Source organism: Haliotis cracherodii, unplaced genomic scaffold, assembly GCF_022045235.1.
Source record: "Haliotis cracherodii isolate W230 unplaced genomic scaffold, xgHalCrac1.p SCAF_10, whole genome shotgun sequence".
NCBI classification, from domain to species: Eukaryota; Metazoa; Mollusca; class Gastropoda; order Lepetellida; family Haliotidae; genus Haliotis; species Haliotis cracherodii.
In genome coordinates this window covers 58,126,301-58,139,591 of record NW_027266265.1, presented here as the reverse complement: position 1 = coordinate 58,139,591, position 13,291 = coordinate 58,126,301, and the positions used below count along the sequence as shown (strand labels likewise).

General features: G+C 38.9%; 1 protein-coding gene across 1 annotated transcript in view; it reads left to right on the top strand.

The window, feature by feature from the left end:
- The window catches only part of LOC139453932 (sodium- and chloride-dependent glycine transporter 1-like), a 41,719-nt gene that overhangs the window by 1,869 nt on the left and 26,559 nt on the right, over positions 1-13,291 (top strand). Inside the window, exons 2-4 of the mRNA XM_071235374.1 lie at positions 8,373-8,600; positions 9,085-9,216; positions 12,439-12,718. Of these exons, the coding sequence (XP_071091475.1) occupies positions 8,373-8,600; positions 9,085-9,216; positions 12,439-12,718 (640 nt within the window). The remainder of the gene's footprint in view (positions 1-8,372; positions 8,601-9,084; positions 9,217-12,438; positions 12,719-13,291) is intronic.

Below are 13,291 nucleotides of genomic sequence, written 5' to 3'. Positions count from 1 at the left end.
GGGTAATATTGGTAGCGCTGTGAGCAATACAAGTACAGACATTATTAGTATTAGAATGGCACAGACCAGGGGAGAGAGGTTAGTTTGTACAGCGGGATGATGCATTTGGTTTGAGTGGATGTTAACGTCATACCTATTGTTTCGATATAGACGATTGCCAGGACATGTTAACTGATTGACATTAAGGTTCGGTTGACCATTGTTAGGAGATGTTAACTGATTGACGTCATGGTTCGGTTGATCATTGTTAGGACATGTTAACTGATTGACGTCATGGTTCGGTTGACCATTGTTAGGACATGTTAACTGATTGACGTCATGGTTCGGGTAACCATTGTTATGACATATTAACTGATTGACGTTATGGTTCGGTTGATCATTGTTAGGACATGTTAACTGATTGACGTCATGGTTCGGTTGATCATTGTTAGGACATGTTAACTGATTGACGTCATGGTTCGGTTGATCATTGTTAGGACATGTTAACTGATTGACGTCATGGTTCGGTTGACCATTGTTAGAATATGTTAACTGATTGACGTCATGGTTCGGTTGATCATTGTTAGGACATGTTAACTGGTTGACGTCATGGTTCGGTTGATCATTGTTAGGACATGTTAACAGATTGACGTCATGGTTCGGTTGATCATTGTTAGGACAGGTTAACTGATTGACGTCATGGTTCGGTTGATCATTGTTAGGACATGTATACTGATTGACGTCATGGTTCGGTTGATCATTGTTAGGATATGTTAACTGATTGACGTCATGGTTCGGTTGACCATTGTTAGGACATGTTAACTGATTGACGTCGTGGTTCGGTTGACCATTGTTAGGACATGTTAACTGATTGACTTCATGGTTCGTTTGACCATTGTTAGGACATGTTAACTGATTGACGTCATGGTTCGGTTGACCATTGTTAGGACATGTTAACTGATTGACGTCATGGTTCGGTTGAGCATACTACACTGGCCAAACAAACTAAAATATTGTTCAATTACCAGTGTTTTAACCGCATTGGCATTTATTACATCAACACTGACTCTCATCTTAACCTGGGGCGGTGGTGATACAAGTGGTGTCACACCTCCAAGGCCGGATGGTGTAAAAGTGTGGATAAACTGTATTTAAAGGCATTAGGAGAAGTACTAGCAAAGATCGATGGGAAATCCGCATCTGCACTTCATAGCATGATAGGGAGTATTGTATACTGGCTCTTGAATTTATTAGCTAAGACCACCACTTGACTTAGTCTAAACTTGTGGGCAGTCATTGTAGCAATTTGGCTGTTGAACATAGCCACTAAAGACTATTTATCTAAATCATGACTAAACGAGCCGTGATTCAAACCTACTATAAGCGCTGTTTTTCCATCGATGTGTTGTTGATTTTGGGCTGCAATATGTGACTTTACAACCTGTGGCTGTGGTTTTACTGTTCCTGTTTTGCCTGTAATTGTTTGCGCTATTAATTCAGTGTTGATATCTGAATTTATACCTGTTTTTCGTTGATAACAATTGATAGCAATAACAATTTTATTATTATATCCTACAACTTTACCACTCCTAAGTTCCATATTACTCAGAGACATGTTTAGTCCCGCTCCAAAGTCATAGTCTACTTTGGATTGAGCGTACTGTTACACATCTTGATAACGCTTTATAGAAGATGGTATGTCAACTGGTAAAGCAACAGCATCCTCTACACTTGCAACAAACTGTTTTTGTGCATCAAGCACCATCGCAGAACCAATTATTCATGTTTGTGCACCAAGAATTGCCTATACATAAGTTCCTATTGCTTCATTAACTCTTTAACTCTACTGGGTAAGTAACATTATTTTCAGTTTTATCATAAAGAAAGTCATTCCAAGCATTATCGGCATCTTGTGGTTGCTCAACCTTTTGAACGGTAAAAGCAACACCGCCCTTAAAGTTCATAAGATTATCTCTCCAGTCGTTACACGTGAGATCAAAACTCGGAAGTAGCCGACCTCTTTTCAGTGAATCATCGCTGACTTCTTTAACAGAGTGTGCACCAGCGTATGGAATACCTAGACCATGGTTAACTCCACACAGACGCCAATCTTTAGAAGTAGAAACATAAAATTCCTTACAGCTATGTTCATATGCCCATCTATTGTACGGATTATTTGATGTATTCCATGCTTAATCCTGCGATAATGGGGCACTTATTTCCGTTTGCCTAATCGAAAGTTCGATGGGCTCACATTCGAAACTAAACGCAGTTGTTGTTGAGAATATGTGTGATACATAAACAAACCTGCATTACAAACTGCTATTTTGTCTATTTAAAATATGTATTTTAAAATATGTATTTTGACTTATAATTGGATAAGAATGTACAAATGAGAATACACTTCAGCAGAACTCACTTCTACGAACATCGCAAAACTAGGTCGTGGGGCCATTAATATACATGCGTTATTCCTTTTATGGAACACGTTCACAAAAGAGTTTGCGGTAATAGGCTTGTATCAATTCCGAGTTCAATTCATGTGTAGATATATTTTCAGGCTTATATCGCAACCAATATTTATGATTAGATAATTGTGTTGTACTGGAAAAAGTGGAATGAGTGGTATTGCCTCTGCAAATTTAATTTGAAGTAGATTTAAGTTTCTTGATTTGTAACTATTTTTGCAAAACTATCATAGAACGAGTACGGTCAGCTATGATGACGTTATTCAAACTTCAAAGACTTTGTGTGCCTTTCGTGGACTTAAATCACACTAAATAGTTTACAAAGAAATTTCCCATCAATATTACAACATGAGAATAATATATATTGCTACATATAAATGAAAAGTAATTACAATTGGTAGCCCAATGAATGACTTAGTCAACCAAGCCCAGCAATTTACAATCTAGGCCCACCTGTTTCGATCACTATATGACGGAAGAAGTAGGCCCACATTTTAGAAAATGGTTATAATATAAGTAAGCCAAACTGATGAAGCTGAGCGATTTATAAATATGGTCCCTCATATTGCAACCACTATGACGGAAGAACGTCTACCCACTAGGCGATATACACGTGTGGGCCCACTGGTTCCGATCACCATATATGACGAGAAAAATATGGGCCCACATTTCAGAAAATGCATGGTTGTCAATAATTAAGTGGAATTTCGCAATATATAAATGTGGTCTCTCCTGTTGCAATCAATATGATGGAACAACGTCTGCCAACATTTAGGAATTGATTATCAGCACTATAAAACAACCTAATGAAGCTAGACGATAAAGCATTACAATATAAACAGTTAAAGCGGGGTATTATTACAGATCTCAAAATCTTTGTATTAGATGTAAAACATCAACCTGTACATATATGATATTTGAGTGTGACACTCAATATAACAGAAAAACGGTTTCTTCTTTGGGACCTAGAATGCATAACCTTAGACAATGTGATACAATTTCGCTTTCCGATCTTGGAGACACAGAGGTATTAAATAAACCCGATATTGAGGGCAAGTTATATGCTTACCACTTACAAGATAATGTATACATGCGGAAAAAAATTATATTCACAGGATCAGCACCTAATCTAGGAGTTTTAAATGATGTCGACGTTAGTAGACTACATAAAAACAATTTATATCTATCTTAACATAATGAATAGTGGGGTCGTACTCGGGGCTTATATCCGCTAAAAACGAAAGAGTGTATTAGTCACTCACCTGCCAGAAGAACCAGGTCATAAGTTATTGAGTCGTTCAGCAAGATACGAGCCTAAATTTGATTACTGAATTAAATGATATATTAAATAACTTGAAGGATATATGCGATGGTGCTACACTTATTATGGAATTCTTGTTGGGGGATGCACCAGAAATGCCTTTGAGATATTACCGGGTCTATCAATTAAATGGCTTAAGAAACATGAGAGTCAACATTGTAGTATTATTCAGTCAGGAACAGGGCTTGCTACAAACCTTGAGTGGGTCCAAGTTAAAGGGGGTTGAATTATTTCGCTTACAAAGATATTTATGCCATATGATATACATCTAATAAGGTTGATGTATACTCTCAAGTCATTATCGCCCAGACAATTAAACACTCTTATATAATATAATAACATACATTATGTGTTTATACCCGGCGCTCGATAAAGCATCTGAAAAGATGGATACTGTTGACGGATTTCGATTGCACCAAATAAGTGACATAAAATATCACATAGAGAATAAATGTAAATCTACACGTGGATTATGCAAGAAAACATTGATTCAGAGCATCAAAGTTCCCCGCCATATGTGATGCCTCACAAACGCATAATTATGTTCCTGAAATGCATAATTATATTAACCACAAATTACACAACGCTGTTGTGGAAAAAAATATTATTAATTTTGAGTATTGGGCAATACAGTTGATACATTTGCATAGTGTAGGTCTATTTAAAAATAGTTACTTGTTTAACGCCGCACTCAGCATTATTCCAGCCATATGACGGCGGTCTGTAAATAATCAGTAATAGATCACATTCTTTTTACACCTAGCGTTTGGTTATAATAATGTAAATGAAAATACTAAGGGCTCTATATGGCAAAAAAGTCATACTAGATAAGGTCTTTTTGTCACAACCACAGATGCACATACTCAAAATATTATCACGTAGTTGGAGAACATTTCAATACCAGGGCTAATCAACAACGGAGATTCCTCGTCTCTTGTTTTACGTTTTGGGGTCAGTTTTTTTGTATTTCTTTCTTTCAAAGATTAGTAATTGTGATCATGATGAGTTGAGTTACTTGGTTTTTTTTCAATATACTGTTTTTTTATCCAGTGTCAGTAACTGTGGAATGTGGTTTACTTGTAACAATGACTGGTTTGAGTTCATATGATGATGATTGATTGGTTTGTCGTTTAACGCTGCACTCAGCAATATCCCAACTATATGACGGCGTTCTGTAAATAATCGAGTCTGGACCAGACAATATGAGCATCGATCCACGCAAATGGGATCGATGCCCCTGACCATCCGATCCTGTTTGTCGCCTCTTACGACAAGCATAGTCGCCTGATATATATACTGTTAAGGTTTAACATGACAATTCATCCATACTACTAAACAGAAGTAAAACCGCTTGTCCATTCGGATCAATCTGATCAAGACCATTCCGCTGATGAGAGTCAAATAATGCATACGAATCGAAATCCGTAAAAATTGCAATGGAAACATCATTAAAAGTTATCAAAAGTGACGGGGATATCAATATTGCTTTTTGAAATGATTCTATGAAATTTGTTTTCCCTGCTTCAATATTTGGAGCACCTGTGACGGAGCCATAAAACTGATCAGATTATCGAGGTCAGTGGAACACGGTACAGACGCAAATAGATTTGAGCTATGGGACACAAAATATATGAGTGACCAGAGCTACGGCTGTACATTGAATTCCATTAAACGGTTGAAAAATACTACAGCCTTGATGCAAATTCGCTGACACACTACTCCGATTTTGCTTTGACTTTGCTACCAAAGGTTTCACGTGTGCGGTGCACTGATTAAAAAAACCACGGGGGACTGGGTTAATTGAAAATACGGAATATAACTATTCCAAATATTTTCAGTGAACATGAGCATCCAAACAATCAAAAGTGTGGTATGTGGAATGTGGAATTCAGCCATATTACATTTAGATTGAAATGTCGTCGTTGTTAATGAATAAGCATATTCAGAACATAATTTATATTATGCTGTTATTTACGATCCCCGGAGCACAGTTCTTCTTTTGTATACACCGTGAAAATCAGAAAATTAGGACTTGAGGAAAAAAATAACATCGGATTACACATTAATGGTTTAATAATGTCAGCTAATGACCAGAAACGGTCAGATGCATCAATTAACTACACAAAGACGATTTTGAAGTATCTCTTATTGCTGGAAAAGAATAGCATCAACATTCGACGCATATGATTTGTATGTTTTGTTTCTGTAAATGCGTGGCTTGATATTTCAAATAAACCAACATGTCGACATACATGCCACAAATTTAACGTTTCGCGTATACCGTATTCCCAGGAAGAATAAAAAAGTATCCCAGAGCTGTGAATGCTTGCGATGGAGCGGACACTGCTCATGTAGCTGCTGGCGTGGGACTTGGTGTAGCCAGTGTTGGTTTATTATCAACTATAATCGCCACACCTATCGTACTTGGTATGGACGTAGCAGCCGGGGTCTCTGGGCTGGCAGGAATAACTCTTAAATTTATTTCTCATAAGTTGCAAAAGAAAGCCTTAAAACATGATTATTCGTGTGCTCGCTGAAGCAAAGTTGAACAGCATTGAGGATCATATTTCAACAACACTGGCAAGGTATCTGAGAAGGAGTTTCATTTAGTGTTGACAGAACTCAATGCATTGAAGCAGGAGATTTGATCAAATTCTCGTAAGACCAGTGGCAAAAAAAGTTAAGTGAACAGGAGTGATAACAAGGGCGCCAAGTATTCCATGCCAAAACAAAAGAACTGGTTGGAGATTACAAATAAATTGTTTCCTCGATACATCTTTGGATCTCACTGCATAAAAAAATCATATAGACAAATGCCCTCATAAGTCTATAATAATAGATGAATACAAGCCAACAAAGGAAGAAATTGAAACAGCTATCGAAGCATTTATGCTCCGGGACAAAATTATCAACTGGCGAGAATTACCACAAGGTATATATTATATCAGTGATGTCAACCAATCGAATCGTTGTTATCAATTGTTTCTTTACAATTTCGGAGAGGAGTATACAGTCTGGTCTCCCAGTAAAATGAGAGAAGAACTTAGTAAAAATGTTGAATAACACTTTGTTCAAAATAATGGTATGCATATGAGTAAAAATATTTGCATTACAATGTAGTTCAGTTTCACGATAATCATTTGTTCACATCACGGTTTGCATGGGAAAATTGCCTCTGTAGCAATATAGGGGTATAAATCTGGCTCCATTGTAAGTGAATCAGAATCACCATACCTTTACTACTTGACGTATTCCACTGTTCTACTTCTAATAAGCTTATGTTGATGGAATTTGTGGTAGGAGGCGTTGCTGCGGAGCTTCTACTCATTGAATACAATCAAAGACGGCCCCATCACCATGCGTAGTTTCAACTCCTTCCACAAAAATTGTTTTAGGTTCTACTCAACATCAAACCATCACTAAATACATTTTATGATCTTGTTTTTCAAACTTCCAATTGTCGCATAAAAGATGTATGTCAATACCTGTGCAGATTACTGTCAGTACGAACAACAGAAATCTGCTGTCTCAGCTAATTATAACTTATGCCAAAGAAATTGTTGTAACAATATATTAACACAAGCTGCGTGTATTAAAATGGTATGTATTGTTTATTTAGGGGATTTAGGAGACGTGATAGCCAGTTGAGCAGCATCTTCTGTGGATGCACTGTGTTCTCAATTCTAGGCTTTATGGCAAGTGAGTCAGGTACCAATCTCTGAAGTCGTATCGTCAGGTCCGTACGTCTGTTATCTCATCCAATGAATATAGCTTCGTCTCTAATGGTACCATGAAGCACTTACGTTGTAATCTATGTTTTAGTTAGTAGCTAAATATATCACGGGTCTCCAAACAATGTATACTCAACAACAAAAGTTCCTGTGACACCAATATTTTAGTGTATTTTTCAAACAAGTAAAGTTTGGTTTTCAATAGTGTAGTATGGAATCAAGTCACAAAAGAGCATCTGCTTCAGAAAAGATAGATTCCATGCAAAAGTTGACTTTTATGCAAGCCCCATGCATTTTACTACCCAACAATGGGTATAAAAACCTGTGGGTTAACGGGATTTCGTATGCATTGTTTGACAACAACCACTCAGAAAAACAACAAAATTACGAAAAAAATTATTCAACATTACGAAATGCCACGCCTGTCCAAAAATGAGCATCTGCGAGCCATTGGTATGCTTGAAGCAGGATCGATTCAACGTGATGTTGCAAGACAATTTAACGTCGACAGAAACACCATTTGTTGTTTATAGCAACGTTGGCAACAGACGAATGCAGTCAGAAACCATCCTCAGTGTGGCAGGCCACGCGTAACCAATAATCGAGAAGACAACTGGATTCGAACAACACAACTACGAAATTGATTCCAGCCAGCAACGGTGACTGCAAGAAGCATCGCTGGCCTTCGACGATTATCTTCACAAACCATACGTCGCCGTGTGCAGGAATTATCGCCAGAAGACCCGCCAGGCGTCCCATTTAGACAGGAAACCACAGTCAAGCACGTCTACAGTAGTGCAGACAGCATCTAAGCTGGACGGTCATGTAGTGGGAACAAGTTCTATTCACTGACGAGTCTCGTTTTCACCTCAGCCACAGCGATGGACGGATTCGAGTGTACCGACGTCGAGGTGAACGTTACGTCAATCATTGTGTCATGGAAGAAAATCAGGTCCGGGGGCGGCAACGTTATGGTATGGGTGGGATTACAGCAAGACAGGTCCCGTTTGATATTGGTAGAGGAAAATCTCAATGAACAGCGCTACCGCGACGAGATCATCAACCCTGTTGTTCTACTGTTTTTGCGTCGTAATGGCCCAGGTATTACCTTTCAACATGACAAAGCCCGGCCTCGTATTGCTCGACTTGTTCAGGGAAACAACGTGGCCTCTGGCCGGCTCGCTTCCCTGATCTCTCAACAATTGAGCACATGTGGGATGAGATGGATCGGCGCCTTTGACGTCAACCACGTGTTCCACAGGCACTCCAGGAACTTCGAAACATGCTCTACCAGATATAGACAGATATCCCACAGGATCTTGTGCGACGCCTGGTCAATTCCATGAGACGAAGATGTGTTGCTTGCATCGCAACCAGAGGTGGACACACACGCTATGAGCTATTGATTTGTAAATTTGCATTTTGGCATGTTCATGTTTTTCATGAAATCACGCATTTTCTGAAGTCAATATGGCAAATCAAACTATATTAAATTTTACTATGGTGACCAAGAGAGGAGAATGATCTTCTGTGTCTTGTCGTCAATCGTTCTTCTTGCAATTGTGGTTCGTTTCGTTGTTTACAGGTGCGTTTCTCATTCCTTACTTTATGGGAATCATCACTTGCTCTGTCCCGCTGTTTTTCCTGGAAATCACCATCAGTCAGTTCTCAAGCAGGAGTGCAGCACCTGTGTGGGTCCTCTGTCCTCTGTTTAAAGGTCAGTCGCATCGTTAATTACATGTCATGTAACCTAAGTCTTTATCGGACAAGAAGAGTCACCCTGCGCAGCTGTCCTTTATTTTTCTATTTAAAATATATTTGTTTCATATCCAGCATCCTCAGAGTCTCTGCCTTCCGTTCACGAAGAACGAAGTTTGTCTTGAGTCTGATTTAAGACGCTAAGCGTATGAGCTAATAAGCTGGTTATACAGAGACGAATGTGACGTGTTGTAGACAATTAATGCATTTGTCACAACTAAAGCAAAACAGGCTAGATAGTCGGACATGACTTGTTTGATTTAAACTGACAAAACATAATTAATTGCCCTGCTTCGTCACAATAATCAATAATTTAATGTACGCTGTGTTAATTGTAATTCCTGCATTCTGATCAGCTGAATAGCTCACGTTATTACATTCATTTCCCAAGAAATGTAAAAAAATATGCCACGCCCACCGAGGCAGACTACTTTTATTTCTACGGAATGTCGGGGTATCCCACTATTACAGTCGAGGGAATTCCCTTTCTGCTCACGTGTGTCGTCATGCACAGGACATTAAGCGAAATTCAGGTATATTCATTGTCCAAACAATTCTTTGACACCGAAGGCCAAGACGGAATAAAACAGCAAACGTTCAGGATCGCTCGCCTGTTCTTTCCCGCTTGTCTGGGTTCCACAAATTCCATGTCTTTGGATTTCATTTCTAACCCGCCTTTTTCCAGCTATGTCTCCCCATTCTCAAGGGACTAAGGTTTGAATCTGACGGTAACTGACCATGTGATCTGAAACAGCCGCCTTCTCACGGGCCTATTTCCGATGGAGTGCGACTGTTGCAGTTCTTCTCGCCTCTTGCCTTCATTGACAGGTCCAGTGAACTTTGTTTTGATTCTACTCTCCGCTGATTGGCTACTGACTTTGTAGGCGTGTCAACTTTTGTGCATACATTAAACAATCACCTGATTCATGTCACGCCACACTTTGTATTCCTACACCTGGAATTTTTGTCTGCTTTGATATTTGCAACTGCTTTTGGTTAAACTATTGTAGATAACATATTTTTTTAATCATAATCGAATTTAATCATAAGAATTGACTGTGTATTTTGTTCCGGTTCATTGAGGTATGAATTGAAAAGCCGATGTGCAAACCCTCTGTAAGAATCCGATATACGATCCAGCTGACACAGAAACATATTGAAAACGTTTCCATATGGTCCCAAAGACGGTTTTAACCTAAATGTGTATCAAAACGTTTTCAAACTACTTTGCCAAGAAACATTATGGGAACCTAAAAAAAACTTAAAACGTTTTCAAAACGTTTCCATTTGGTTACGACAATGTTTGAGAAAAGGGATTGACCATTTGATATTCTGGGGAGGGTCGGGGCCTGGGATTTTATTCAAAACATTCGCCGAACATTCTTCCCAACAATAATCATGCTTAAGACCGGTAAAAGAAATTGCCTGCCACAAAATGACATTGCCAGGTGCTTATCTTCAGGCTCATAGAGTTATTTTAACATGTATATCTGGTTTTGTTTTGTGTTTTTGTTTGGTTTGGTTTGTGTGTTGTTTAACACCGCACTCAGCAATTATCCAGCTATATGACGGTGGTCTGCAAATAATCGAGGTTGGACCGGACAATCCAGTGGTTGACATCATGAGCATCGATCAACGCAATTGGGATCGATGACACTTTTTTAGTTTGATGGTTCCCCCACTATAGACTTTCAAGATTTAAGTTGAATGCAAAATGTGATACGAACATAGAACACAATACATTTATACAAATACATACTTAGCATTCATTGAAGCCACAGAACTACCAACATGTATATAGACCATTTAATTAGACCATAAAACAGCTGTACTGACGTTAACGTTACTCAGAGCCCCGGGTTTATTTGGTGTATTCCTCAATGATCCAACATTCCTGTTTATCTCACGAATGCTCGTGTCTCAGTTTCACCCTTGCAGCAGCGGAAACAACTATGTTCGGCATTAGTACAAAAGTCAAAACTTAAACTATATCCAATAAACATATATTTATTGTTTATCCAAAAAGATAACATATAATTGTATTAAATTAGGACAACCAGTAAATTAAATATCCATATGAATGAGATATCTCTGAAAACGTTGTGTAAACGTTGCGCGTTAGCTGGATCAACAAGCTATATTACGGCGGTGTATAAATATTCTAGGAGGGTAACCCAGTGGTTGATAGTAAGATCAACACTTGTGAGATTAGTGGTTTGGTTGGTTTGTTTTTTAACGCCACACTCAGCAATATTCCAGCTATACGACGGCAACCTGTAAATAATAGAGTCTGGACCAGACAACCCAGTGATTAATATCATGAGCATCGATCCACGCAATTGGGATCAATGACATGCATCAACCAAGTAAGCGAGCCTGACCACCCGATCTCGTTAGTCGCCTTTTACGACAAGTATAGTCACCTTTTACGGCAAGCATGGGTTGCTGAAGACCTATTCTAACCCGGAATCTTCACGGGTCGTGAGGTTAGTGAGTGAGTATGTGTTTTAGCAATATTCCAGCAATATCACGGCGGGGGATACCGAAAAATGAGCTTTGTGGGGAATCGAACCCGGGTCTTCGGCGTGACGATCCAACACTTTAACCACTAGGCTACACCACCGCCCCCTTGTAAGGTGACGACTCACAATCAGCCAAGTCACAGGACCCAACCATCCTTTCCTCATATACATCTGCTCTTACGACAGGCCCGGGGATATGATGACCTAATCTGACGGTAATCAAGACAGGGCACAGTGCAATGTCATCCAGGCGTTTAAATTTAGTTACTGTGAAACAAAAACTTTGAAGATACAGTTGCTTCAACTTCCTGAACCGCCGTCTATAAAAGGGATAAGAAATAATAACCGAAAAGATTGCGTCTTCATTCTGTTACGATATACTATACATATACGCCACCGACGCCACCATCACCATCTGTCCTATCATTAATCTAGCACAGAATTTACCTAGTAATTTGATTAGTATCGTGCTATTCGCATCGGCCTCAAACCGATCTACGAGAGCAAATGGTCCAGAATATTTTATCATGATACAATGATATAATACCCTGGATAATCAAGGATGAGCATGGACTAGTTAGGCGTATCTAAAAGTGTGTCTATGTTAGGAAATGAAATAATATTACCATGCAGATTGTGATAAACATGTTTTGTTCCAGGTATTGGGATCTCTCAGGTATTGACCTCTTCATTCGGAGGTGTGCTGTACAATGTCATAATTTCCTGGTCCATGTATTACATATACACGTCTTTCTGGTCCGTGTTGCCATGGACAACGTGTGACAACTGGTGGAACACCCCCATGTGTGTCAGTAAGCTTGGGAACGTTTCATCCATTAGCGAGACACACGTCCACATAAATGCAGTGGAGGAACGCCTTTTCTACTCTGCTTGGAGAAAGTCGAATGTAACATTGACAGCATCAGAAGAATTTTGGCAGTAAGAGAAAGATTGTAGCATACATTGTATACTTCAAGACTACTGTTTAAGGCCTGGAATAAATGTGTAAGGGCATGCTTACACTTTCCGCAAACACCTGGTATCATCACTGAATTTCATCCGTGTCATTTCAGACAATAACGTTAACAAACAAAACACTATTGAAACAAATCGAGTTAAAACTTCGAACACATATAGTCTCATGTGCCACATTGTCATATGGCCGACCGAGCGTCCGTTAAAACAAACACGGATATGAGGAGGACTCTTGTGAGGATCTTATCATGACATGGCCAGCTATGTCCGTTTCTATATTAGGACTACAAAAAAGTCAAACTAGCATAAATGTCATCCCACTGGTATGATTTTCGACTACAAATACATACACGTTGAGCAACAAAAATGTCTGATAAAAGAACCATTATTTGGTTGTTGTTTTTTAATATTGGTGCCTTTCAGCGGATACACTTAATGTCATTTTCATATATTAGCATCATACTGCAGCACTGTATAAAGTAGTTCTCGAACCAGAAATTCCTACAATGGGTGCACAACACACACACTTTTAAAGCC